At 35.6% G+C, this 27,747-nt stretch overlaps 2 protein-coding genes across 3 annotated transcripts; one reads left to right on the top strand and one right to left on the bottom strand.

Moving 5' to 3' along the window:
- Nucleotides 1-2,141: 2,141 nt before the first annotated feature.
- Nucleotides 2,142-21,393, bottom strand: LOC113783046 (extensin-like). 2 transcript variants are annotated; one of them, XM_027329063.1, is made up of 3 exons: nucleotides 21,169-21,393; nucleotides 20,639-20,717; nucleotides 2,142-3,150 (listed from the first exon to the last, which is right to left on the bottom strand). In XM_027329063.1, the coding sequence occupies exons 1-3, from the start codon at nucleotides 21,178-21,180 to the stop codon at nucleotides 2,504-2,506; spliced, it is 738 nt and encodes a 245-aa protein (XP_027184864.1). In that variant the 5' UTR covers nucleotides 21,181-21,393; the 3' UTR covers nucleotides 2,142-2,503. The 2 variants fall into 2 exon arrangements, with proteins under 2 accessions (XP_027184864.1, XP_027184863.1); XM_027329062.1 differs by lacking the exons at nucleotides 20,639-20,717; nucleotides 21,169-21,393 and adding exons at nucleotides 3,483-3,564; nucleotides 3,869-4,239.
- LOC113783049 (UPF0329 protein ECU05_1680/ECU11_0050-like) lies at nucleotides 7,742-14,541 on the top strand. The gene is made up of 3 exons (XM_027329065.1): nucleotides 7,742-8,154; nucleotides 8,300-8,392; nucleotides 14,007-14,541. The coding sequence occupies exons 1-3, from the start codon at nucleotides 8,146-8,148 to the stop codon at nucleotides 14,136-14,138; spliced, it is 234 nt and encodes a 77-aa protein (XP_027184866.1). The 5' UTR covers nucleotides 7,742-8,145; the 3' UTR covers nucleotides 14,139-14,541.
- Nucleotides 21,394-27,747: the final 6,354 nt, after the last annotated feature.

Raw genomic sequence — 27,747 nt, 5'->3', positions numbered from 1 at the left:
TTCGAAATATCAATTCGAATATTAGATTATTTTTATCAGATTATCGCTATCGCAGTTACTCTATATTTTTACTCATATATATGGTTTTCGATCTATTATTCATTACTTTATCAAGCAGTGAAAATGTTTACACTTTTTTCACCAATTTTTTTGGAAAGTTTTTCTTTTTTTTTAACTTCAATGCAAGGATCAGATTTGGAATTTCGTTTTTATTCCCTCAAGGACCGCATTTGGACTTTGTTTATGCTCGCTGTATGTGGTCTATAATTTCCTACACCTTCTTCATAGTTAGGTCATTGAATTTGAATTTTCTAAGTAAGTCTTCAAAAGTTACGGTTTGGTTTTTATTTCTGACAAGGCTTTTGTAATTAATTTGTTATTTCAATGTATGGATTCACTTTTCAATTCAAGTAGAACACATATTGCTTTTTGGTTAGTGATTTAAAAGTGGCCTTTTAAACTATGTGTTTTCACAAGATTTTTTAATTGCCTTTGATAATTTATTAATTGTCTTCAACAATGTACTAATTTTTTTTTTATTTTCTAGGTTTCTGGGGTTAAAAAAATTTTGTGCAGTTTTCAATGTTTTTTTTAGACTTTGGTAGAAAGCTTCTAAAGAACAAGAAGGTGTCACTGATTACATAAATGGCAAGGCATCAAGTTCATTGTCATACAGCAGTTCATGTCATGCAATATACATCAGACTATTTAGATTTTTTATATTTTTGACTTAGGAGCAAAATACATCTTATGTTTTCGTTTTGCTTCTATTAGCTGTGAACAGATTTGGAAGGTTGCTGTGTTCCTATGACATGATTGATTCTGAATTCTGATCTTTTATTAATATTTCATTCGGTTTCTTTTCTTTTCACATTAACCTTTAAGCCATTTATATTAAGTACCAAAATTGATGTTTTGGTAACTAGTTGGCCATTCTTTTGTTTACAGAAGATCAGCCAAAATTGATCTTGCCTATTTTCAAGTTTTTGAATGTTATCATATCGTCGAATATTTTTTTTTTAATTATTAATCACTGAATTAGATGTTTAAATTTACATTATAAGACTATTTTTGAATAACAATGTGCACATAGTAATGTATTTAAGAAAGGTTATAATAGATTATACAATACGTTTGTATTTTAAGCAAATAGTTTTATGAACTACACTAAATAATTTATTATTTTTAAACAATTCCCATTCCACGAATGGGTACAAAACTAGTTTCTTTAATATAAACAAGATCTAGTAGCAGCTAAATGATTTGGAAAGATCAAAACAAAAAAGACAACAAGGAAAAAATTAAGAGGAAAGCAAAACCTTAAACCTGTGTTTGTTATGTATTTATATGAAACAAAAATGATTATGGGATTTTTTTGCTCTTTTTCTCTGTCCTACCCCAGATCTTATGTGGCCGCTTCCTTGCTCCTTTTTCTCCTCTCAAAACTGTTAAACCTGCGTTTGCTATGTATTTATATGAAACAAAAATTCTAAAACCTAGCAATGAAGGGTTGAGATAAAAATGGGTAATATGCTATTTTTTCCTCCCTTTGATTCGTTTGTGTTGTATCTTCAAAGATAAAATTTGGGATGTAATGAGCTGTCCTTGTACCAACCCAGCCTTGGCGAGAAAGAAAGAATGAAAAAAAAAAAAATCTTGCAACAAAAGCCAACTGCTTACGGCTTTGCTTGTACCGGTTCATTTGTCCGTGAAAATGGGAGGAATATGGCACACATGCAATACATGCATGCGTAAAGAAAAGCGTTGGGCCATCGGGCCTCTTTACTTCCAGGCTTTTGCTGGGTTTTACTTGGGCTTTATTTGAATTTTGGATGGGTTTTTATTTGGGTGTTTTTATTAGGTTAGAAGCAAATAAAAAAACTTTTACTATTTTTCTTGCATTTGAACATCCATTTTTCCTTTTCTTTTTCTTTCTTTTTACATAAACTTACAAAATAAAATTAAAATAATTACTTAAGCAATTTATAAGTAAAAAATAAAATAAAACTAAAAATAGTGGATTTGAAATTAAAAAAAAATTGATGTCTACAACTATTACTACTGAAGCACAAAGTGAGAAAATGAAATCCAAGAAAGAAGAAGAAGAAAAAGAGAATACATTCACTTTTAACGCATATCAATGATGATTGTAAAGGACTTTTATTATATTATTATTATAAACAATGAAAAGAAAATTTGATGCAACGACGTTCCATTTGGATACATACAAAAGCTTATTCTAATGGACAGGCAACTTGAATAAGCCTGTACATCTCTCTCTCTCTCTTTCTCCATAATCCAGAATCATATACACATTATTATTTTCTTCTTCCTTTTATAGGTCTTATAAGGGGCCTAAGGCCCTAAGTACATACTAGTATTATTTTTGCTTCGATGCAGTCATTAATTAATTTGGACGCTCTTCGGTTTTCACATCATACCGTACCATATAGTTGTAGAATCACACACACACTAAGGTCACCCACCAAATTCTCTGCTCCTCTCACATGATCGTGCAACCCGTACTGTTCTCCTCACTGAAATAATCGCAGCGACTGTACGGGTACCCCTTCCCATATCCGTACCCGTAAGCATAGCTATCATAACAAGGTGGCGGGGGCACAGGCCGCCCGTACCCGTACCCGTAGTAGCATGGTCCCCCGCCGTACCCTTCCGAACATGGGACACAACAAAAGCCCACTGGAACTGGTGGGTGCGAGCACGGTTCAGGTGGTGGTGGTAGTGGTTTGGGCTTTTCTGGAGGTGGCTTGGGCTTTTCGGGCTCCTTCGGCTTTTCTGGAGGTGGCTTGGGCTTTTCCGGCTCTTTGGGCTTTTCCGGGGGTGGCTTGGGCTTTTCGGGCTCTTTGGGCTTTTCTGGGGGTGGCTTGGGCTTTTCGGGCTCTTTGGGCTTTTCTGGGGGTGGCTTGGGCTTTTCGGGCTCTTTGGGCTTTTCTGGGGGTGGCTTGGGCTTTTCGGGCTCTTTAGGCTTCTCCGGCGGTGGCTTGGGCTTTGGTGGCTCCACGATCTCAATGCTCTTAATGACTTTGCCACCCTTGCAACATAATTTGTCGCGGATTTTCTCGGGGCTACAGCACACGACGGTGATGGTCACCAGATTTTGCTTCTCATCATATATCTGGTCTCTGATTTCTCTTGTCCAAAAATATTGAGCATCACCCCCAACAAAAGAAAAAAAAAAAAGAAAAACTCAAATTCTTGTCCATACAAATTAAAGCCACTAACTGATCACAAGTAGTTTCATAAGCCACACTACCCAACTTTTGTTGTTGAACTCGGCTAATAAATAATCATGGAGAAGGGGAAAAAATTATTTTTAAAAAAAACTGTAGCTCATGGTGGCGCACATGCCTATCCATGTACATAGTCGGTGGAACGGTGGATGTCCTTCAACTAACTGTACTTGCTCTAAAGAAGAACTACTACTACTACTCTACTGGTATTGAAAACATAAAGAGACTCACGAGGAAATTTGCAGAGGATTTTCTTGACCTTCTTGTAGCAGCAGGGGCATTGAAGATCAACCTTGAGTCTCATCGTAGTCACCTGTATGGTTGCATATATATTATCGGAGCAAAATAGTCAAACTCGATCCATACATGTGTGTGTGTGTATATATATATATAACAATCAAGAAATGCACAATTATATGGTTTACGCTGGGAGATGTGGGTAGAGATCTTGATATAAAGAGAAGCAAGCATATCTCGCGTTGTATGTGCTGTCATAGACTTGCAATTATAATTTTCAGATTGAGCAAGCAAACACTACTAAAAAAAAGATGCAAAACAATAATATATCACGAACATTTGAGGGATGGTTGGGAAAGCTAGCAGGAGAATTGGCTTACCTTCTCAGCCATGGTTGATGAAGGAAGGAGTCAGTGATCAGTGGCGATGGGTGGATCTGATCAAGAATCCACAGCCCAAATGACAATAAATGGTTGGGGAGTTGGGTGCGGGAGCGGAAGAGTCGGGGAGTGGGGAAGGGATGTAGGCAGGCAAGCAAGCAAGCAAGCAGTATACTACTAAACTGATGCTAATAAATGGTGGAAGAATTAGACGGTAGGAGGCAATTAGGTAGAAAAAAGTGGGAGGACTTTATGTAGAAAGATGGCAACCGGGCAGCTTGCAGTGCCAACTACTACTCCCTAGTAATAGTATGGAAGGAAGGAGGGAGGGTGGAAACGAAATGAAAGGGGCGTTGAATTTTGCTGCTTTCTAATACGGGCGTATGAGGTAAGGTAAGGTAGGCTAGGCATATGTGGTGGCCTGGAATTGCTGAGTTGTGACGCTCCATCAACATCCATCCTCCATACTCCGTTCGTTGCTGCCTTTGAATTTTGATATGCCCACCTCACCTTCCAAAATATATTTTATTATTTATATTACCAATTCCCACGAAACCATGATGACTATTAATGACAGTAATGAAGTTATTAGTAGTGAGTAGTATAGTTGTGTTTTCTTTGATTGATGATGTACTGATGATGGAAATTATGAGCTTATCCAAGCATATGATGCATCTCCCCCACATGGGCCAACCATTTTACACTACACAATTTTTTATTTTTTGCTTTTTTGGGCGTGGCATCAATCTATACTTCGACTGATTAGTGACTCCTCCAATGTTAATTGTCCCCTTCCTCTCTCTCTCTCTCTCTCTCGTGCAAGTGACTGCATATATTTGTTAAGTAGACCGTTAACAACACATTTCAAGGGTAATCATGCTGAGATTTAACTAATGCTCACAAAAATTATGATTATTATTGTTGGTTCAAGGATAACTTTTTCTACACTAACTAACAGATTTATATTATACCACATAGTATGAATTTAAATTTTACATTCAAAATTATTAGTATGTAAAAAAATCACTACATTTTTATTTTCAATATATAAAATATTAATTCTTATTTTAAATACACAATTTTTATGTATGAGTAAGCTAGCTCCAAAGGTTTTTGCTTTGTGTGTCTCCTGATATGCTCATAAAATTACATTTACCGTTAGCCAAAAGGGAGAGAGAGAGAGAAAGAAAAAGAAAAAGAAATCGTACGAAAGAAAGCCAAAAGCAAATGAGGATGGCGGAGGAAAGACTCTTTATTAACACCGACAGTTTTCATGTAGACACGTACCAAACTTGTTAGCGTGTGTGGTAATACCACCGTACAGAGCCATCAATCAATCCCATAAATTAAAAGACCAGGCCAAAAATGTCGTTATCTTATTATTATCAAGAACTTCATTATCCTATGCCCTTTGCAATTAACTATGAATTTGAGTAATACTCGTCGGGCAATCATTACGACACTTAAATCACATCTAATAAACCACATGTAAGCGTACATATTGATAATTATTATTATCTTATTTTGTGTTTATATATTTTTTTCTATTTAACTTTATTTTTTTAAAAAAAAAGAAAATATCAACACGCGAATTCCATCTTAACAACAGTAAAGCCACTAACTATTTATTTCCAGTTTGGTTATTATATTGGGGGTTTAACATATACATGAGGACTTTTTTGTTGGATGAATTTTGTGACAACATTCATTCCAGATGCAAGTGTAAAGTGTAAACAAAGAAGTGATGAATTACTGTTGGGGAATCCTAAGCAAAATTTGAGATTTGAGAGCCGGCAGCACCTACCCCGCCCACTGCACTGCTGCTTTACTACTCTTTATGTTCCTAGAAAAAGTAGGAGTGGTAATAATTCACTGCTAATTTGTAAACAACTGACGAAAATGGGAATAGGAGTTGGTGGCTGAACGGGCGATGGTCGGCATCAGGGACAAGAACTCGCTTTCATCTGTCCAACAAGGACATTTCAATTGATCACACCAAATTGGTGTGGAAGACATTAAGGACTTAGCTAAACGGTTTCGAATGTGCTCTTTTAGATAAAAAAAAAAAAAAAATACCACAAATATGATGGATTTATGTCATAGGCTTAGCGTTCACGCTTCAAACATTACTCCTTATAAGTGCGCGGATATGCAGTGTTGTAAAGCTTTGCTGGAGCCCTTTGCCCAACTTTTGTTGTAAAGTTTCTTATGATCAATACATCGTTAACGTTTCCGAAAAAAAGAAAAAAAAAAAAGTAAACAACTAAAGATAAAAGTTAAATTGACGTAAAGCAGCTCAAAGTCATATTATTGTCAGTTCGTCATTTTGCCAGCTAACGAATGATCGTCACTTGACTCGACTAGTTGAATGGATCTGTTCGTACCCTGGAATTGAATAACGAATAATCGTCACATGCCTGGACTAGTTGAGTGGATCAGGTACCCTGGAATTGAATAACGAATGATCCCTGGAATTGAATAACGAATGAACGTCACTTGCCTAGATGAGTGGATTGTGTATACTGGAGGAATTGCTGAAGGAAAGGAGAGGCGGCCCATCTTGAAACCCAGATCTGTTCGTAGCAATTCTATGGGCTCACTCTTGAAACTACACAGTGAGGCCCATGAGACTGACTGGTGAGCCAGGCAGCAGGCAAAATGCCTTTGGACATGAATATGAATTGTCTTTCTTCAACCAATCCAATATATAAACTAGGTACGGTGTGAAGTGTGTTTGGATTGTAAGTTTTTTGAAATATTTTTACTGTAGCACTTTTTGTGATGTGATGTATGTGAGATAAAAAAATAATTGGGAAGATAAAAAGGTGTATTGGAAATTGTAATGGTGATGTCAGCAAATATATTTGGCCAAATAATTGGCTGTCCAAACACACACGTTACGTTATCATGTACTAACACGTTGTGATGATAGTATCGGAGAATTCAACCATTTGAGAAACGCAAGATCCATCCATGGAACTTGGACCACTTATGCAGTGGGCTGCCGTCTTTGTCAAATGTTACAGCCCCGTCCTTTAAATTGTGGTGGCCGCTTCTTTCTCTGTGATTTCAGGTCAGGATAACCTTGCCATCCCTCCTAGACAAGTATACCGTCTTCATCACTATATATGATATGTTAGTGTACGCAAAGCTTTCGAAAAAAAAAATCGCCCCACTCCGGGACGTCGGTTACTCTTTGTCTATTGGGTTCTTTGCCAAAATTTATCCTTCTTCCCCCCACTTTTCTATTTTCTTTTTTACTACCTTTTTTTTTTTTTTTGCCTCTTGCCAAAATATTTATTACTACTCCCTTTTAGACGTATACCAGTGTTCGATCTCTCTTGGAATGACGAGGAAATGTGCTGCGTTAATTGTTTCTTCCTGCACCTGTACGTCTGTTTTTCTGTTTAACATTTGCGCCTAGCTTAGTTTGAAAATGTCGTCAAAACATTTGAACAGCAACTTACAATCTTTCCCATAACGTGCAATGTTGAAGCTATGGTCCAGTATATTTATCCAGCTGCAGTTAAAATAGTTACAGTAGTCATCAAAAAACATACTCCTATATATATATATACACACACACACACAATAGTTACAGTAGATTATATACATGAGCGGAAGCCTGATAGCCCTTACCAGGCCGACCATTCGTTTGGTTTTTGCTTGCAGGATAACTCCAAGGGCTTTTACAAAGTTGGAATCCTTTCCCATCCATCTCCGTAATAATTCGTAGTATTTCATTTCCATTAACTTCTACGTATGCAAGATTTTATTTACTATATATATTTTTTCCTAAATTACGGTAGTGTCAGACTACTATTTAATCAGTCAAAGGCGACTACTACATTTGCAGATGATGTACTCGTAGTCGGAGATAGAATCATAAGAAGGGGGCCAAAATTATGAGGTGCTGAGTCAGCTGAAGGACAGCACCGTAAGTAACTCGCTTTAATGAAATTTGGAATTTTGGAGCAGCAGCAGCAGTGGGCACCGGGCAGTGTAGGCAGTACCACCAGACCGCGACCACCCGCTACTTAAATTAAACGTTCCTCTCTTCCCATTTTCCTTCACCCCAAAGCCCCGAGCTTGCTGTATGCCTACTATACCGAGAGAAAGGGTCCTTCCTCTCATTTCATTTCATTTCTTGTATAAGAAAATCTCCACGATCCCCCCGCCCCTCCTCCCTGTAGTAATACATTCTATATAAACATATATACTACTGATTAGTAGTATTAGCTAGGACTAGGAAGAGGGGCTTGTCAGAGTTAGACGATATGGGCGAAGTAAGTTTTTAGTTTTCTACTTCCACATATCCTTGCACAAGATTATTCTAATTGCTCCCTCGAATGAATGGAAGGAACTCCCAGTAACTACTGTAATAAGTTTTGCTATCACTTTCTCATTGATCTCATGCATGGTATGCTGCAGGAGAAGAAAGAGGAAGCGAACAAGGAGGAGCAACAGAAACAAGTACCGGGAAACAAAGAAGATACTAGTAAAAAGGAAGAAGAAGGGGACAAGATGTTAGAAAACTGTAGTAAAGAACAAAACTATACTAGACAAATACAGAGACTTTGAGGCGTGAAAGCACTTTCCTTAAGGTGTTATTTGCCTCTATTAGACAAATTACCTCTAGGATACAACAAAGTCTAAGAACTATCAAATGAAAAATAAAATAATTTAATTCTGTCGAAATCCTACTATTTAAAAGGATTGAAGCACCTGTTCAAGGCACTATCAGAGGATGCAATCCTTATTGAATAGGCGTTTAGGTAGTTAGCCAATTAACAAATATGTCTGCAAAATGTAACCGCCAACCGCCATTAACTACCTCTGATTGACACCCTATCAGAAAGCCCCAAGTGCCCAAGTGCTCTTGTCAAGATTTTATATATCTTGAAATAAGTTTCCCACCAAACTTTCCCTCCAAACTATTATCTTGGAACAAGTTTGTAAAGGAATAGGACAATGACTCATATATAGGCAACATGCACTTTATCCTCTTTCAATGTGGGACAATGGATTTCAACATACTCATTACAAACTATTACCAACAATCCCCCACTTAGTTTGTAATGAAATCAAATCAGCACTCATATTATCTTGCATAGAGAAAGGTGTTTGTGAACTTAAACCCTTCTCTTAGTGTAAATATTTCACCTGTTCTAACAAGTTATGGTGGCTACATTGCTTAAACCATAACTTTAAAGTTAAAACAGAAATAGCACACACAAGATTATAACCTTTTCGGAGAATAGTTCACGAAATGATTTTAGCACTTTTACCGGCCGTGTGCTCCATTCTAGATTCATGATCATTTACAAAAGAAAATCCCCACTTTTGCTGGGAGCGGCACCACTCCCATGATCATATAGGTGAAGTATATTTCTAGCCTTTATTACCAAGGCACTATGAAACCATATTTAACTTCATTAAGAGTATGATACTCAGCCTCTTATGTATCAAACTGCACTAGTACCTTGGAATGGTATAATACAATTTCTAGTGCTCACAACCATTTATTAGTAACTTGTTATTACCCTTTAAACCTTTCACCTAGTGTTAGTACTAGAAGAGAGGTTGGGTTACCATTACTAGTGGTTTTAGACAATGGGTTTTAACCCCATTCCCAATGACGTTGCTTTCACTACATCTCTCGAGAGAGCTTTAGTGAATGGATCCGCCAAATTGTTGAATGATCTAACATACACTACTGTGACTATGCCATCATTCAATAATTGTCTGACATATTCATGTCTTAGACTTATATGTCTAGATTTGCCGTTATATATTCTATTTAACGCTCTAGACATAGTGGCTTCGCTATCACAATGCAAAGAAATGGCTGGCATCGGTTTTGGCCACAACTCGATGTCTAACAGTAAATTTCTTAGCCATTCGGCCTCTTTGCATGCAGCTGCTAAGGCTACAAATTCAGCCTCCATGGTGGAATAAGTTATGATTGTTTGTTTCTTTGATGCCCAAGAAACAGCTCCTCCACCCAACATAAAAATCCATCCAGAAGTAGACACTTTGTCACATACACTGGTTACCCAACTTGCATCGGAATAACCTTCAAGTACAACCGGAAATTTGTTATAGGAAAGCTCTAAATCTTTTGTCCTTTTAAGATATCCAAGCACTCTACCTATAGCTTTCCAATGCTCTATACCAGGATTCTTAGTGTATCTAGCGAGTCTACAAACTGCATATGAAATATCTGGCCTAGTACAATGCATAGCATACATTAGGCTACCAATTGCACTAGCATACTCTAATTGAGCAATCGGCTTTCCAGAATTTTCAACCAACTTAAAGTTAGGATCATAAGGAGTGCTTACTTCTTTTACCTTCAAATGTTGATACTTGTTCAAAACTTTCTCAACATAATGAGATTGACTTAAAGAATAGCCCCCACTATGTCTCTTAACTTTAATTCCTAAGATAGTATCTACTTCTCCAAGATCTTTCATATTGAATATAGAAGACAAATACTTCTTAGTTTCTTCAACGCCTTTGTAATTAATACCAACAATTAGCATGTCATCCACATATAGACAGATTATCACACCATACTCTCTAGTAAACTTGGAATAAATACACTTATCAGCATTATTATATTTAAAACCATTAGAGAGTATAGCAGATTCAAACTTTTGATGCCACTGTTTAGGTGCTTGTTTTAGACCATACAAAGACCTTGTTAGTTTGCAAACTTTCTTTTCATTCCCTGGTAGAACAAAACCTTCTAGTTGATCCATATACACCTCTTCATTTAAGTCACCATTTAAAAAGGCCGTTTTCACATCCATCTGATGTACACACAAATCAAACATTGAAGCCAATGCTAATAGTACTCTTATAGATGTAATTCTAGCCACTGGTGCATAAGTATCAAAATAATCGATTCCCTCCTTTTGCCTAAATCCTTTTGCTACTAATCTTGTCTTGAAAGTTTGTACAGATCCATCAGTAGCGTATTTCCTTTGAAATACCCACTTACAGCCAATTGGTTTAGAACCCGGAGGCAAATCAACTAGGATCCAAGTATTATTACTTAATAATGAATCCATTTCATCATTAATTGCCTCTCTCCAAAACGATGCATCTCTTGATTTCATAGCTTCACTAAAAGTTTTAGGATCATCTTCTACAGTTAACAAGACAGGAATCTTGTCAAGTAGAAACTGTCTATCGCCTTCAACTAGGAAAGTGAATCTATAAAATCAGAGGATAAATGTTTTTCTTTCCGTTGCCTTTGACTCCTCCTTAACTCACTTGGAATGTCCCCTGCATTCCTTTTATTATTATTGGAGGGTCTAGCATTGGAAACAGGCGGTGGCTCTTGGCTTGGATCTGTACTCATTGTCGAATTATAAAGAAATTTATCTTCTAAAAATTCGACATCTCTAGATTCCACAATGACGTTAGAATCTAAATCTAGCAACCGATATGCTTTTGAATTTTCAGCATAGCCTACAAACACACTTTTAAGTGCTCGAGATCCCAATTTTGTCCTTTTATGATCAGGGACTCTATAAAAGGCTATACAACCCCAAACTCGAAAATACTTTAAGTTTGGTTTTCTACCTTTCCATAATTCATATGGTGACACCTTGGATTTAAGCGAAGTTACTCGATTATGTATGTGACAAGCAGCCAGTAAGGCCTCTCCCCACAAATTTTTAGGCAGTTCAGAACTTATAATCATGGCATTTACCATATTTTCTAAAGTTCTATTTTTTCTTTCTGCCAAACCATTTTGTTGCGGAGTATAAGGTGCACTAGTTTGGTGTATAATCCCATTTTCTTCACAAAATTGAGAAAAATTAGCAGGGAAATATTCCCTACCTCTATCACTCCTCAAAATTTTAATTTTCTTTCCTAGTTGATTTTCCACCAGATTTTTGTAACACTTAAACATATGAAATGACTCATCTTTCGTTTTCATCAAGTAAACATACACATATCTTGAATAATCATCAATGAATGTGACGAAATACTTATTTCCTCCTCTTGTTAGAAACCCATTAAATTCACAAACGTCAGAATGAACAAGATCTAACAATTCATTGTTTCTTTCTGCTTTAGGAAAAGGTAATCTGGTCATTTTCGCTTGTATGCATGTTTCACACATTTTTTCAACATTATCTTTGAACGAAATTAGCCCATGTTTAGACATAAACTGCAAAGTTTTATGATTAGTATGCGCTAATCTACCATGCCAAAGAGAATATGAAGCATCAACAATATACACAGAAACATTATTTTCATTGATACATAACTTGAACATTCCATCACAAGAGTATCCCTTGCCTACAAATACACCATTCAAAGAGAAGATAACCTTATTAGACTCTATTACAGCCTTTAGCCCCTTTTTGTTTAAGGCATCAGCCGACACAAGATTTTTCTTAATTTCTGGAACATGAAGTACATTGGCCAGTATAAGTTTCTTTCCGGAAGTAAACTGCAAGTCTACACTTCCTATGCCAATGACCTTTGTTGTATCATGGTTTCCCATCAATACTTTATGACCATCAGGAACTTCTTCATAAGTCTTGAATTGGGACTTATCATTACAAACATGCACGGTGGCACCAGAATCATACCACCAGTCACACGATTTGGTTGCAGCAGCCACATGCAACTCAGAAATCATGCCAATGTTTCAATGCGAAATCATTGCAACAATCTCAGCAACATCTTGTTCAACCAGATTTGCATTTTTGGCATTGTCTTTCTTTTGCTTTTTGTTGCTATCTGCCTTGCACTCACGTTTGTAATGTCCCTTCTTGCCGCACTTATAGCAGATTCTATTCTTCTTCTTGTCCTTAGATGTACTTGCTTCTGGAGACTTTCTTTTGGAATCAGAAAAATTCTGTGAATTCTTCTCACTTAAAGCATTCACTTTGACATCAGATTCTATTTGTTCCTTTTGAAGATTTCTGGTATCTTCTTCAATACGCAAATGTTTCAAAATCTGATCTATCGTGAATGATTCAGTAGTATGGAGCAACTTTTTCTTATAGTCATTCCAACTAGTTGGAAGTTTGGCTATAATTGCTCCAACTTGCAAGGATTCAGATATCTCCACTTTCAGATCATGTAACTTAGACACAATCACTTGGAGATCATGAATCTGATCCATAAGAGAAGAATTCTCAGTGATACGAAAATCAAAATATTGCATAATCAGAAATTTATCCGCATCTTGTTTCATCGTATTATATTTGTATTCGAGCGCATTCCAGATTTCCTTTGGCGACTTGACTGCAGTATACAGATCATACAAGCGATCAGAAAGAGTGTTCATGATGTGTCCTCTGCACAGCAACTCGTCCTCTGCGCGTTTTCTGTGTTGTGCCTTGACTTCATCAGAATCACCATCTTTAGGTTCTGGAATTTCAGGAAGAGAAGGATCCAAAACGTAAGCAATCTTCAAAGCCGTCAGGAAAAACATCATCTTATCCTTCCAACGGGAGAAGTTAGTGCCGTCGAATCTGTCCAACTTCACGAAGTCCTGATTCATCACTTTGAACGCAGATTCAGAACTTGACTCCATTGTTGAGATTAACACCTTAAGATTGTTAGAAAACTGTAGTAAAGAACAAAGCTATACTAGACAAATACAGAGACTTTGAGGCGTGAAAGCACTTTCCTTAAGGTGTTATTTGCCTCTATTAGACAAATTACCTCTAGGATACAACAAAGTCTAAGAACTATCAAATGAAAAATAAAATAATTTAATTCTGTCGAAATCCTACTATTTACAAGGATTGAAGCACCTGTTCAAGGCACTATCAGAGGATGCAATCCTTATTGAATAGGCGTTTAGGTAGTTAGCCAATTAACAGATATGTCTGCAAAATGTAACCGCCAACCACCATTAACTACCTCTGATTGACACCCTATCAGAAAGCCCCAAGGTGCCCAAGTGCCCAAGTGCCCTTGTCAAGATTTTATATATCTTGAAATAAGTTTTCCACCAAACTCTCCCTCCAAACTATTATCTTGGAACAAGTTTGTAAAGGAATAGGACAATGACTCATATATAGGCAACATGCACTTTATCCTCTTTCAATGTGGGACAATGGATTTCAACATACCCATTACAAACTATTACCAACACAAGAAAGAAGAAAAGAAGGAAGAAGAGGTTCAGGAGATTGTTCTCAAGGTTTGCGCTAACTACACAATACTACTACTAAATGCTTCAAATGCATTTGCTCTTACCGCCCACCAAACAAAATTAATTGATTACTAATTTGGACGCTCTTCACATCATATCAGTAAAATCACCCCATCAAATTCTCTACTCCTCTCTCACATAATCGTGCAACCCCCAGTGTTGTCCTCATTGAAATAATTGCAACAGCTGTCCGTATATCCCTTCCCATGCCCGTACCTGAAACCATAGCTATCATAACAGGGCGGCGGGGGCGCGGGCCGCCCATAACCATAGTAGCATGGCCCCCCGTTGTACCCTTCCGAACATGGGACACATCAGAACCCCACTGGAACTGGCGGGTGAGAGCACAGTTCAGGTGAAGTCGGTGCTGGTGGTGGTGGTGGTGGTGCAAGTGCCATCGGCTTTTCAACTACTGTAACTGGGGGTATACTTCGACTGATTAGTGACTCCTCCAATGTTAATTGTCCCCTTCCTCTCTCTCTGTCGTGCAAGTGATTGCATATTTGTTAAGTAGACTGTTAACAACACATTTGAAGGCGCAGCTGATAGGGTGTTAATTGTTGGTATTTTTATTATTAATTTTCCCTTCTATCCCTGACAAATATTGTGTTAATTGCTGATATTTACTCATATTTGGTATCGGGACTTAATTTCAGGAATGAAGCAGAAAACTACCAAAAAGGAGGGACTTTATGGAGAATATGGAGACTTCTAAGGGCTTCAATCCTTAGGCCTTGGATTGGTGGGGACCACAAAGCTATAAGTCATTTGGGCTCTTCAAAGAAAGCAACGTAGAGAGACTTGGAAGAAGAAGTAATTTTGGAGACTTTGTCCAATGTGTGGGGACCACCGGAGATAGCTTTTAGTCATCTTACTTTTGGCTTTTTAAGGAGAGGACGTACAGAAGTAAAAGGGACACCTCTAGTTTAGCTTTTTAGTTTAGTTCTAGTTTCCTTTCTCTGGACTGGCCTCTGACACACGCCAGGTGTTCGACAATATTCCCCAACGGGAAAAACATCTTTTATTCCTTGCTTTCTAGTAAAAACGCAATGCCTTTGCAATCCAGTACTTTTGGCTGCAATTCAACTATGAGGAGTGGCTAATTTCTTCATCTAGTCAGAGGTTAAATCGAAGCTTTAGTTCGACAAAACTTTGAGATCGAATTGATTTCCCTACGTTCTTCAATTTGCAAGTATTTATATATTTCCTGTTCACTTATGCATATGATTATTTCTTGCAATTAAATACTTGATCACTGTTTAATTGTGTGAGTAATTAACAGCCATCTAAGAGTGCTCAATCCGTAATTGTTGGGTAATTTTAGGGCATGTGGCAAGTGATATGATTCAATTGTAGTAGAAACTTTTGAGTCGTTGTTGCGGAAATATATGATATAGCCTAAATAAACCGAGCGAGTGTGTTTGTTGGTTATAATTGGTGGCCAGTCTAATGATTAATGCTGTCAATAGGTTAAATCCTAAGAGCGTGTTTAGGACTGCTTAATTGGCTAGGGCAATAACTACAGAGCTTGTTGTGGTTATCGAATCAGGAAGGTTAGGCAGGTTGTCAGAGCTTGTTGACAACCATAACCAGTTTATTTGTAAATGAAAGATTTTATCTCTGCATCTGTGATCAGTGATTCGAACCATAAGTGGAGATTATACCTTTGACTAGAGATTTTCCTTCCGTCAATTTACTTTATATTTTTAATTTGAGCAATTAAATTAGACAGTTCCATATCAACTTCCCCCATTTTTATTTAATGTTACATTCATTCAAAATAAATTCCCAAGTCCCTGTGGATTCGACCCTGCTCGCTGCTATATTCGAATTTTGTCTTTCACGTAATTAATATACTTTGGTATATCGGATCAAGCAAACTCTGGCACCAGGGTGAAGCTAGTAACCCATTGCACAGCCTAAGTCCCTGCTCCAGTACCATAGTGGACTTAATTCGTGACTTAAGAGTAGGAATTTTATTTTTGCTGGTTTGACACCCAACAGCAGCGCAACGGAATTTAATTGAATTGGGACGCTTGTAATATAAGCAAACATTCAAAGATAATAGTCGGACGAGAATCAAGTAACGTAATCATGCTGAGATTTAACTAATGCTCACAAAATTGTTATTACTGTTGGTTTAAGGATAACTTTTTCTACACTAACTAACAGATTTATATATATACATACATATATTTTTTAGGGGTATCCGTAGGAAGTGGATCCTATAAACTATTCTCCACACTCCACAACTTGTTAGCAACAAGGTTCGAACCAGGGACAAGCTGCAGAGGGCACTAACAGATTTATATTATACCATATAGTATGAATTTAAATTTTATATTCAAAATTATTAGTATAAAAAAATCATTATATTTTTTTTTCAGTACATAAAATATTAATTCTTATTTTAAATACACAGTTTGTATGTATGAGTAAGCTAGCTCCAAAGGTTTTTGCTTTGTATGTCTCCTGATATGCACATAAAATTACATTTACCGTTAGCCGAGAGAGAGAGAGAGAGAGAGAGAGAGAGAGAGAGATGAATTAGTACTGTTGGGGAATCGTAAACAAAATTTGAGATTTGAGAGCCGGCAGCACCTACCCCGATATAGCTGTTGGGGTTGACCCAGATATAGCTTTTTGAGGAAGAAGAGATGGTTTTAGCATCTGGGCGGTGGGAAATTGAGGGGGATTGTTGTTGGGAAGCCGGTATAGAGAGGGAAGGTTTTGGATGGGGCTTGAGAGGATGAAAAGCGAGGGCGTTATGGGGGATGATTCCGAGTTGGTGGAGGTGAGTGGGATAAAGAGAGTTACAGAAGAGGTGTGGGTCGCGAGAGAGATGAGACGGCGAATAGGCGGCGGCCACCATTCTTCTCTCTACTCTCCTTCCTTCCTTCTCAGTCGACACTCAGCAGAGCAGTCAGCAGCATTTGAGTTTTCTTCTTTTTTTTTTTTTTCTACATTGGGCTGCCGGTGAGGTGCCAGGACCGTGGAGATGGTGGTGTTTTTAGCTAGCTAATTTTTTAGGCCATTGGGTTCTATAGCCCAATGGGCACCAGGAAAATAATTTCTTAGGTCATTTGTCGGACGTTCGTTCGAGTTTCGACCCTTAGATTTCTGCTAGCTCATACGAAGTACTCTAGCAAGAATTTTTTTCTCATAGCCGGTAGCAGTAGTATGTTGAAACAGAGCAGTACAATTTAAAAACGGAGAGTAATTGCTACTACTATATACTACTACTGTACTCTGTACTTGAGAAGGGCAATCACTATTCACTACTCAAGAAGAGAAGAGAGGAGAAAAATAAGAGAAGCAGAAAATGCCCTCCTCCATGATCCATCCCTCAAATGAAATGATGCACCGGTTAAAAGAGGGCAATATGTGTGTGTAGTATCCCTCTGAAGCTTAATTAATTTCATGGGGAAATCTTTGTCATGATTCGAGCCTTCGGTATTTCGTAAAAGCCTCTGCGGGCTGCTCCGTCGCTTTCATGCCGGCCGCCACATCCAACCAAAACCTAGAGCCACAATGAAAGGATCCAGTGAAAGAAAGGATTTGGAATTGGAAGGACAACGAATTAGTGACTCCATCACCTCGCAATTATTTCTCCTCAATTATTTTGTAACAATCCAACAGGACGACACCGGCGCTGAGTGACAATTTATTACAGAAGAGTGAAGACAAAGACAACCAAACTAACCCGAAATTAATTAATCAATCAGACTAAAATAGGTTACTGTGAGTGAGTCTGTCTCTTGTCTTGTCTTGTTTTGCTACTATATATATATATATATATATATATATATATACTCCATTTACTGCCGTGCCATGGTGTCCTGGAAGGTTGTTGGTTGATGAATTCATGAATTGATGATCAAACTAACGTTGGTTGTTATTATATAAAAAAAAAAAAAACGTTGGTTGTTCTTTTGTTGACTAAACTTTTGACATTTATTATTGCATGCGAGCATTTGAGATGGCATGCAAATTCCACTTGAGATCCTCAGTAACATGTTTTCTATGCCAATCCAATGCCACCTATAACATTGTGCCAAGTGTCCTGTTATTATTTACACTTTAATTTTTTAATAATTCAACTTGATTTGGTTTAACACAAGTTTTCTTTACCTCTAAAACTTTGAACCAAATTTAACCAACCGGTCTAATTCATATACCAATACTTTTGTAAGGCAACCACTCAAGATCAGTTGCTTTGGGAAAAAGAAAAAGATAACCCTAAACAAAATTGCCTCCAAAGTGGTTAATTTTGGTTCAATTCCTGTGTCGATGAATCCAATAACAATCCTTTCACCAGCAGTTTCAGATCCACCTTCTTTTGCCCATCCCAGTTTCTCTGATACTACATCTGAAAATTCATATCCAGTACCGTAGCACTTTACTGGCATTTGTGAAGTAACTCCAGATTTTCCATCTGGGTCATGCAACAGAAAACTTGTAGGTGCTCGCCATTTTGCTGCTTCTGCCATTACTCAGAGGGATATTTAATGCTTCCCAAGATTATGCTTCACCTTTTGATGGTGATGGTCATGGGACGTAACTGTTTCCTTCGCAATAGATAGTTTCCCAGAAAGCTAGGGATGCCATCTGGTTTGTTCTTTGCTCGAGAAAGCTAGGGATGGTAGGGCTTTAATTTGCGTACTTCCTGAATAGATCTTGTCAATTTGCTTCAACAGTCGAAGGCTACAGTTTTAGCTTATTAGGCAACGGTGCCATAAGCTTTCAGGGACTTTTTCTCTTTTTTACTTTGTTCAAAGCAATCAACGATGAAAAGGTTTGGACTTTGGAGGCAATTTTGTTTAGGGTTATCTTTTTCTTTTTTCCAAAGCAACTGATCTTGAGTGGTTGCCTTACAAAAGTATTGGTATATGAATTAGACCGGTTGGTTAAGTTTGATCCAAAATTTTAGAGGTAGAGAAAACTTGTGTTAAATCAAACCAAATTGAATTATTAAAAAATTAAAGTGTAAATAATAACAGGACACTTGGCACAATGCTATAGGTGGCATTGAGTTGGCATAGAAAACATGTCACTGAGGATCCCAAGTGTGCAAATTCATATGCGTTATTTTTACTTTTACCCAACTGTTAAGTACTACTGGCTCCTTTCTGCATTCCTTCCTGTGACGCTAGCACATTACTACTTATATATATATATATATATATATATATATAATTTTATTTTTAATTTTATTTCTGGCAAAGAATGGAGAGATTTAAGAAATGAAGAAACAGGAAAGAAGATGTGTATCTAGAACATCTACACTAGCACATTAATTTACTAACACTACTACTACTACTACTACTACTAGAGAGCAAAGCGAGAAAATGAAATCTAAAAATAATAATAATAATAATAATAATAATAAAGAAGAGAGTACATGCACTTTTAACGACATCATTTCTATTATTATTATTATTATTATAAACAATGAAAAAAATTTGATGCAATGACATTTTTTTTTTCTTTTCCGAAACGATAAAAATTTTTATTAATATGTCAAAACTATACAATATCTGAGCAACGGCTCTCAAACATCTTTACAAAAGTGTGCCTTGACACTTAAAGAAAACTTATTCATTAGGGTACATACAAAAGTTTATTCTAAGTGACTTCCAACTTGAATCAGTCCCCACATGTACGTCTCTCTATATATATACTCCATAATAGCATGCACATTAACTTTATTTTCTTCTTCCTTTTATATTATAGGTCCTATGAAGGCCCTAAGTCCCTAACTACACAATACTGCTAGTATTATTTTGCTTCAATGCATTTGCATGTACCGCCCACCAAACAAAATTAAATGATTAATTTGGATGCTTTTCATATCATATCATTCCCCATATCAAATTCTCCTCTCCTCTCCTCTCACATAATCGTACAGTCGCCAGTGATCTGCTCACTGAACTAATAACAATGACTATACCGGTATCCGCACCCGCACCCGCACCCGCACGCGTGCGGGGGCACAGGCCGCCAGTTCCTGCAGCAGCATCGTCCCCCTCCGTACCCTTCCGAACATAGGACACAGCAGACCGCCACTGCAATTGGCGGGTGCGAGCACGGCGGTGGTGGCTTGGGCTTTTCGGGCTCTTTAGGCTTTGGTGGCTCCACGATCTCAATACTCTTAATGACTTTACCACCCTTGCAACATAATTGGTCGCGGATTTTCTCGGGGCTACAGCACACCACGGTGATGGTCACCAGATTTTGCTTCTCATCATATACCTGGTCTTGGATTTCTCTTGTCCAAAAAAATTGAGCATCACCCAAAAAAAAAAAAAAACTCAAATTCTTGTCCATACAAATTAAAGCCACTAACTGATCACTAGTAGTTTCATAAGCCTCACTACCCAGCTTTTGTTGTTTAATCATGGAGAAGGGGAAAAAAAAACTGTAGCTCATGGTGGCACACATGCCTAGCCATGTATGTAGTCGGTGGAACGGTGGATGTCCTCCATCCAACTGTGCTTGCTCTAAAGAAGAACTACTACTAGTATTACTGGTATTGAAAACATAAGAGATAGAATTGATAATTATAAGAGACTCACGAGGAAATTTGCAGAGGAATTTCTTGACCTTGTAGGAGCAGGAGCATTGAAGATCAACCTCGAGTCTCATTGTAGTCACCTGTATGGTTGCATATATATTATCGGAGCAAAATAGTCAAACTCGATCCATATGTATATATAATGACGAAGCCAAGGGGCTGATGGGCCATGGCTCCTTAAGTTTTAAAAATTTTAATTCATAATATGTAGATATATGTGTAAAATTAAAGTTGATCTTTTTAATTTTTTTATAATTTTAGTTTATATTGTGAGAGTTTATATATGTGTGTGTGGAAATCATTTTGAACATAATATATTGAGATAATTTTGTTATGAAAAATTTTGATCTCTTAGAAAAAAAATCATAGCTCCGTCGCTCTATATATATATATATAACAATCAGGAAATGCAAAATTAAGATGCACAATTATATGGTGCTGCTAGTTTTACGCTGAGAGATGTGGCTAGAGATCTTGACATAAAAAGAAGCATATCTCACGTTGTATGTGCTGTCAAGAGAATTGGCTTACCTTCTCAGCCATAGTTGATGAAGGAAAGAGTCAAGTCAGTGGCGATGGGTGGATCTGATCAACAGCCCAAATGATAAATGTTGGAAATGGAAGTTTTTTTCCTTTTTTTCTTGTTCCCGGGGGGGAGGAGGGGGTGATTGGGGAAGGGATGTAGGCAGCAATATACTAAACTGATGCTAAGAAATGGTTGAATTAGATAGTAGGAGCCATTTAGGTAGAAAATGTGCGAGGACTTTATATAGAAAGATAGCAACCGGGCAGCATGCAGTACTAGCATGGAAGTAGGGTGGAAATGAAATGGAAGGGGCATTGAATTTTGATGCCATCATCAAGACTACTTTCTCCTCCTAAAAAAACAAAAAAAAGGTATGTAGTGAAAAAAAAAAAGGAATTATAAGTCTCTTTTTGGACCGTAAGTCGGAGGTTCGAATCCCACTTGTAGTGAAAAAAAAATTCAAATGAGATGTCAAAGTACCTTTTTGATTTAGTTAGATTCTTATACTTTCTAACTCCTTATACACAGTCTCTTTATACTCCCCTCCGTATAGATTATGATAGATTATGTTATAAAAATGTTATCATTGCCGTAAAAATTTTTTTTGTCTACTTTCTAGTAGTACTAATAGGGGTGGGCTATGCTATGAACAGCCAGTGTGTCGAATTTCTCGGAATAATGTTAAAACCAAAAATTATCATAAAAGTGGTGTTAGTTGAAGGGTGTTTTTACCTAAAGGGTCGCCGCAAATAGGAAGTTGGGTTTCATAAAAAAATTGTTTTAATTTTCTTTTTTTTTTTTGCAAAAGCATGTGCGGCGAAAAATATTATATTAAAAAAGAATCACCGCAAAGCTCATGTGTATTCCTTTATTTATTTATTTATTTATTTTCGTAAAATCCTAACCCTAACTCTAGAATCCTAATCCCTAAACCCCAGCACTAAAACCCGAATATGTAAACCCAAACCATGGAAGCCTAAAATTTAATTTACCTACGTTATTCTCGGAATAATGTCAAAATCAATTATCCAATTTATCCAATTTGCAATAAAATTTGGATAATTTGGGTAAAAATTGGGCAAATTTTTTGGAATAATGTTAAAATAAAAAATTATCACAAAAGTAGTGTTTTGTAGGGAGTTTGTCTATCATAAGGGTCGCCGCAAGTCACAATATCGACTTAAGGTTGTCTGATTTATTTTTTATTTTTTTTCGCAGCTTAAGAATTTTTTAAGTTAAGATTTTTGATTGCATTTTTTTTATTTTAGCCAAAAATGGACCATTGATTAACATATGATCAAGGGTCATGATTTTGAAGGAGCAAGAAAAAAAATGTTTTTTAAATCTTTTGTCGCAATACTAATTTGCGGCAAATGAATTAAATATGTTTTTCCCTTAACCGCACATCTGATTTGTGACGGTTTGGAAAAGTTTTTTCTTTAACCGCACATCAGATATGCGGTGCTACAGAGAAGCTTTTTGACTAGTACACCTCCAACAGTACTATAGCAATTGATGGCAATTGATGCAGCAGGGACTTGAAAGATTAATCCATTGAAAGATAACAATCTATACATTGGACCGAGACAAATATTCTATCCTTAGTGTTACGGTGGAAAAGCTTTTCGGAGGTAATTTCAGTGAGATACGCACTCCCATGCCCATCATTCAGGTATTCCCAATTCCCACAAAACCATGATGACTCTTAAGAGCAATGAAGGTGAGGTGGTTTTTTTTTTTTTTAATCAGAACGGCAACATTGTATTAATAGTAAACCAATTACAGTATAGCTGGGCAACTGTCCTTACAATCTGCTTGGACTTGTTCCAGCAGCCAAACTGGGGAGTTTTCCTTTCATTCTGTATTTTGTTCCAAAGCAATAGTTACTTTAGCTAGTTTATGGCTTGGTCACCCTATTTGTAAAGGTAAAACAACATTCATCAAATTTTAACCTAAGTATCGTGATGTCGTGTACAGTTGTTGCTCTCACTACGTCCTCCTCCTCCTCACTGCACACTGCTTTCACTACTTGACTACAGCCCACTTCAAACCCCGCCCTTCGCCAACCTTGCTGTTGTGCAACTATCATGGCCTCTCTTAGCACCTTTGCTTCTTCGACCTTTGGACTGGCACAGCTAAAATTTGGAACAGCCCAGGCCCCCGCAATCTTCCCAACCAATCCCTGGCCACCATTCCCCACCCAGCTCTATCAGCTTTAAGATGCAACGCAGCATCTGAATTCAAGGTGAGGTGGTTGTTACTTATTAGTGAGTATTTTGTTTGATTGATGTGCTGACGGAAATTATGAGCGAGAGAGCTTATCCAAGCATATGATGCATCTTCCCCCCACATGCGCCAACCATTTTACACTACACATGGTGCTATCACAATTTTTTTTTTATATTTTTTGGTTTTTTGGGCGTGGCATCAATCCATGCTTCGACTGATTAGTGACTCCTCCAATGTTAATTGTCCCCTTCCTCTCTCTCTCTGTCGTGCAAGTGACTGCATATTTGTTAAGTAGACTGTCAACAACACATTTGAAAAAGAAAAAAAAAAGAAAAAGAAAATATTAATTCTTATTTTAAATACACACCGACAGTTTTCATGTAGACACGTACCAAACTTGTTAGCATGTATGGTAATACCACTGTACAGAGCCATCAATCAATCCCGTAAATTAAAAGACCAGGCCAAAAATGTCGTTATCTTATTATTATCAAGAAGTTCATTATCCTTATGCCCTTTGCAATTAACTATGAATTTTTTTTTTCTAATGAGTAGTACTCGTTGGACAATCATTACGACATTTAAATTTTAATATGGATCTTTTAGATTACCAAAAAAAAAAAAAAGAAAACCCCACAAATATGGATTTATGTCATAGGCTTAGCGTTCACGCTTCAAACATTATTATTATTACTCCTTGTAAGTGCGAGCATATGCACTGTTGTAAAGCTTCTGCTGGAGCCTTTGCCCAACTTTTGTTGTAAAGTTTCTTATTATGATCAATACATCGTTAACGTTTCCGAAAAAAAGAAAAAAAGAAAAAAGTAAACAACTAAAGAAAAAAGTTAAATTGACGTAAAGCAGCTCAAAGTCATTATTGTCAGTTCGTCATTTTGCCAGCTAACGAATGATCGATCGTCACTTGACTCGACTAGTTGAATGGACCTGTTCCGTAGGGCAACCTTTATGGTAGGAATCTGCTTATGGTAGGAATGTCGGCAGAGAGCGACACGTGTTGGAGGTAAAACGGTCTAAACGAAGATGTTAAATTGTTGGAGAGCGCGTGCATAGAAAATCAAGTAGAAGTGTGTGCGGATGGAAGCAAACAGCAGACTGACTTCCGTATTATGTTATTGCAAGTCTTTCCTGTGTACCAAATATTTGGTGACCCCACTTCTTTCCCATAGCGTCTGAAGTAAGCTTCAACTTTGGCTTTCCATTATTGAAGTTCGGCTTCCACTGTGGACCCGAATACCGGATGACAATCTGTTTGGATTGTAAGTTATTTGGAATTATTTGGAATATTTTTACTGTAGCATTTTTTGTGATGTGATGTATGTGAGATAAAAAGATATTGGAAAGATAAAAAGGTGTATTGAAAATTGTAAAGATGATGTAAACAAATAAAATTGGGGAAATATGAAGCAATCCAAACAAACCTATGTAACTACATTCATTTTATGGAAAAGTCTGAAGTAACGATCGTTATGGTAACGAAACTGTTTTTACTTGATATAGCAGGTAAAAACACTTTTAGCGACCATTTGATTACCTGTTGTACTGGTCATCTAAATAAAATAGTACCTAAAAATATGGTTAGTAAGTTTTACATTAAAAATAGTAAGTTAACTCAATAAATTAGTAACTTTTATGTCTCAAAAAGTAAATTTGAATAAATATGGAACTTACTTTTTTTTTGAAGTAACTTACTACTCTATATCCGAAACTTACTTTTTGGAGAGTAAGTTTAGTTCAAGTAATAGTAAGTTTTTATAGATTAATAGTAAATATTGTTGATAGAATAGTAAATTTGGTTAATCATCAAAACTTACTAGTTTGTGGCATAAATTTACTATTTTACTTAAAGAAACTTATATGAAACAAGTATTAGGAAGTTTATTTGAAATAATGCTAAGATTTTTTTATTAATAATTGAAGCTTAGTATTATAGTTAGTAATTACTCGCAATGTAAATATATGATACACAATTGTACGTATCATTTATAAATGTTATATGTTTGAAGCATTTTAAATATGCTATGAAAACTTTTTTTTTTTGCATATGACCTTATAAAATATGTAAGAATAATTTGTCATATTTTAAATTTTTAATTATGGGAAAATAAACAACTAAGTTCCCAAAATATTTCACTTTTATTGTTTAAAAAATCTCAACTTGTTGGTTAAATTCAAAATAATTCTAGTGTCAAAAATATTTTTTCTCAAATTAACTTTCATGATTAGATGTGAGATACAAATATGGTAAAATATCCCTCATACATATGTCATGGATATTTTAGACTTTTAGTAAAAAAAAAATTTGTTGTTAAAATAACATATATCATAGTGTACTAATTATTTTAGGACCATTTTATAGGTGAACTAAATTTAATATAAATTATACAATAGATTATATATGCATGTGATTTTCATTTATAATTATTGGATCCTATTCTTATGAACAATCTCCCAAGGGAAAAAATCCAGATCATACTGATTTTCTTATATTAATTGTTATACTAATTTTGTCATTTTTATTATTATATTATTTTTCATTTTGTTTAGGCTTTTACGCTTATTATTTCTTGTGTCTCAGATTTAAATTTATTAAAACTTTATCATCTTATTATATTCATAGGTGTTAAATTATAAAAATTTTGATATATAAACAAGTAATATTCTATATATAACTAGGAAGATTTGTTGTTATTGTTATTCAAACTTTCAAACTTTTCAAAAATTAAAAATGATTAAAAGCTTATAATACGACAAAATTTTATTACATATTTTACCAGATTATGTGAAAAGTCAAACTAATTTTCATAGTAATTTAAAATATATAAGTAAATTTTTTAAATTATACCTATAATCATGTACTATACAGGTATATTATGCGTACTTACTAACTAAGGTACTAAGAATTAATCATTAATAAAACATCTTATCGTTATTTCAAATAAATTTCCTAATACTAGTTTGAAATATGTTTTAAAATAAAATAGTACATGTGTCCCATAAATCAGTAAGTTTTGATTATTAATTAATTTACCATGTTATTAGTAAGAATTACTATTTATGTATAAAAACTTACTATTACCTGAATTAAACTTACTCGCTAAAAAGTAAGTTTGGGATATAAAGTAGTAATTTATTTATTTAAAAAGTAAGTTTAATATTTATTCCAACTTACCTTTTGAAGTATAAAAGTTACTAATTTATTACTGTTAACTTATTATTTTAGATAGAAAACTTACTTTCTTATTTTTAAGTGTTATCCTATTTAGGTGGATAGGCCTATCAAATAATCAAATGGCTGCTAAAAGTAAATCAAAAATAAATCAAAAATGGTCATATAAGTGTTATCCTATTTATGTCTTAAAAAGTAAATTGAAATAAAAATGAAAGTTACTTTTTAAAAAAAATAAATTAGTACTCTGTATTCGAAACTTACTTTTTGGAGAGTAAGTTTAGTTCAAGTAATAGTAAGTTTTTATAGATTAATAGTAAATCTTGTTGATAGAATAGTATTTTATTAATGATTGAAACTTAATATTATAGTTAGTAATTGTTGGTAACGTAAATGTATAATATATGATTGTATGTATCATTCATAAATGTTACGTGTTTAAGCATTTTAATAAATGTATGTATCATTTATAAATGTTATATGTTCTAATAAATTTATTTTCTAGGTCACAAGTATAAAAGTTAAATTTGTACTAATGTAGCATAATCTTTGAAAACTATAGTAAATTTACCCATATATTAAGTTTCGTGAGTTTCAAACATATTATGTATCATTTACAATATGGATTTATATGCACATTTTTTTATCAAACTTACTTTTAATTGGCAAATAGTATGTAAATTATTATAAAATGTCATTTTATAATAATCATAATTTTTTATAGGTGAATGGTATATAAACTGCTAAAATTGCCAATTTATAAATGATCAAATCTTACTACTTTATGGCATATATTAGTTTGATCAACTAAAAAAATTATCGTCATTAAGTGTACGTTGGTTGTTGATTTGAAATTTGCACCCTTGTCACTATTTCGTTATTACTACCACAAGTATTTCTAATCAAAGTAAAACAAAGTCAAATATCTTTTTCTTTTGTATGTAGTATTTATATTTATTAAAAAATTAATGAACCATGATTACATTTCATAATTTCTAATGAAATTAGTAACATTTCCTAAATAAATTGGAATAATTTGTAAAATATGTTATTTTTTTTACCAATATAATTAGGGGTGGCAATCGGGTCCAAATCAGATTGGCGGGTCGGATTGAGACCCAGGTATAATAGAAAACTCGCATACCCAAACCTAACCTGCCAACCCGAA

Source organism: Coffea eugenioides, chromosome 9 (genome assembly GCF_003713205.1).
Source record: "Coffea eugenioides isolate CCC68of chromosome 9, Ceug_1.0, whole genome shotgun sequence".
NCBI classification, from domain to species: Eukaryota; Viridiplantae; Streptophyta; class Magnoliopsida; order Gentianales; family Rubiaceae; genus Coffea; species Coffea eugenioides.
This window is presented reverse-complemented; position numbering and strand designations above follow the sequence as displayed.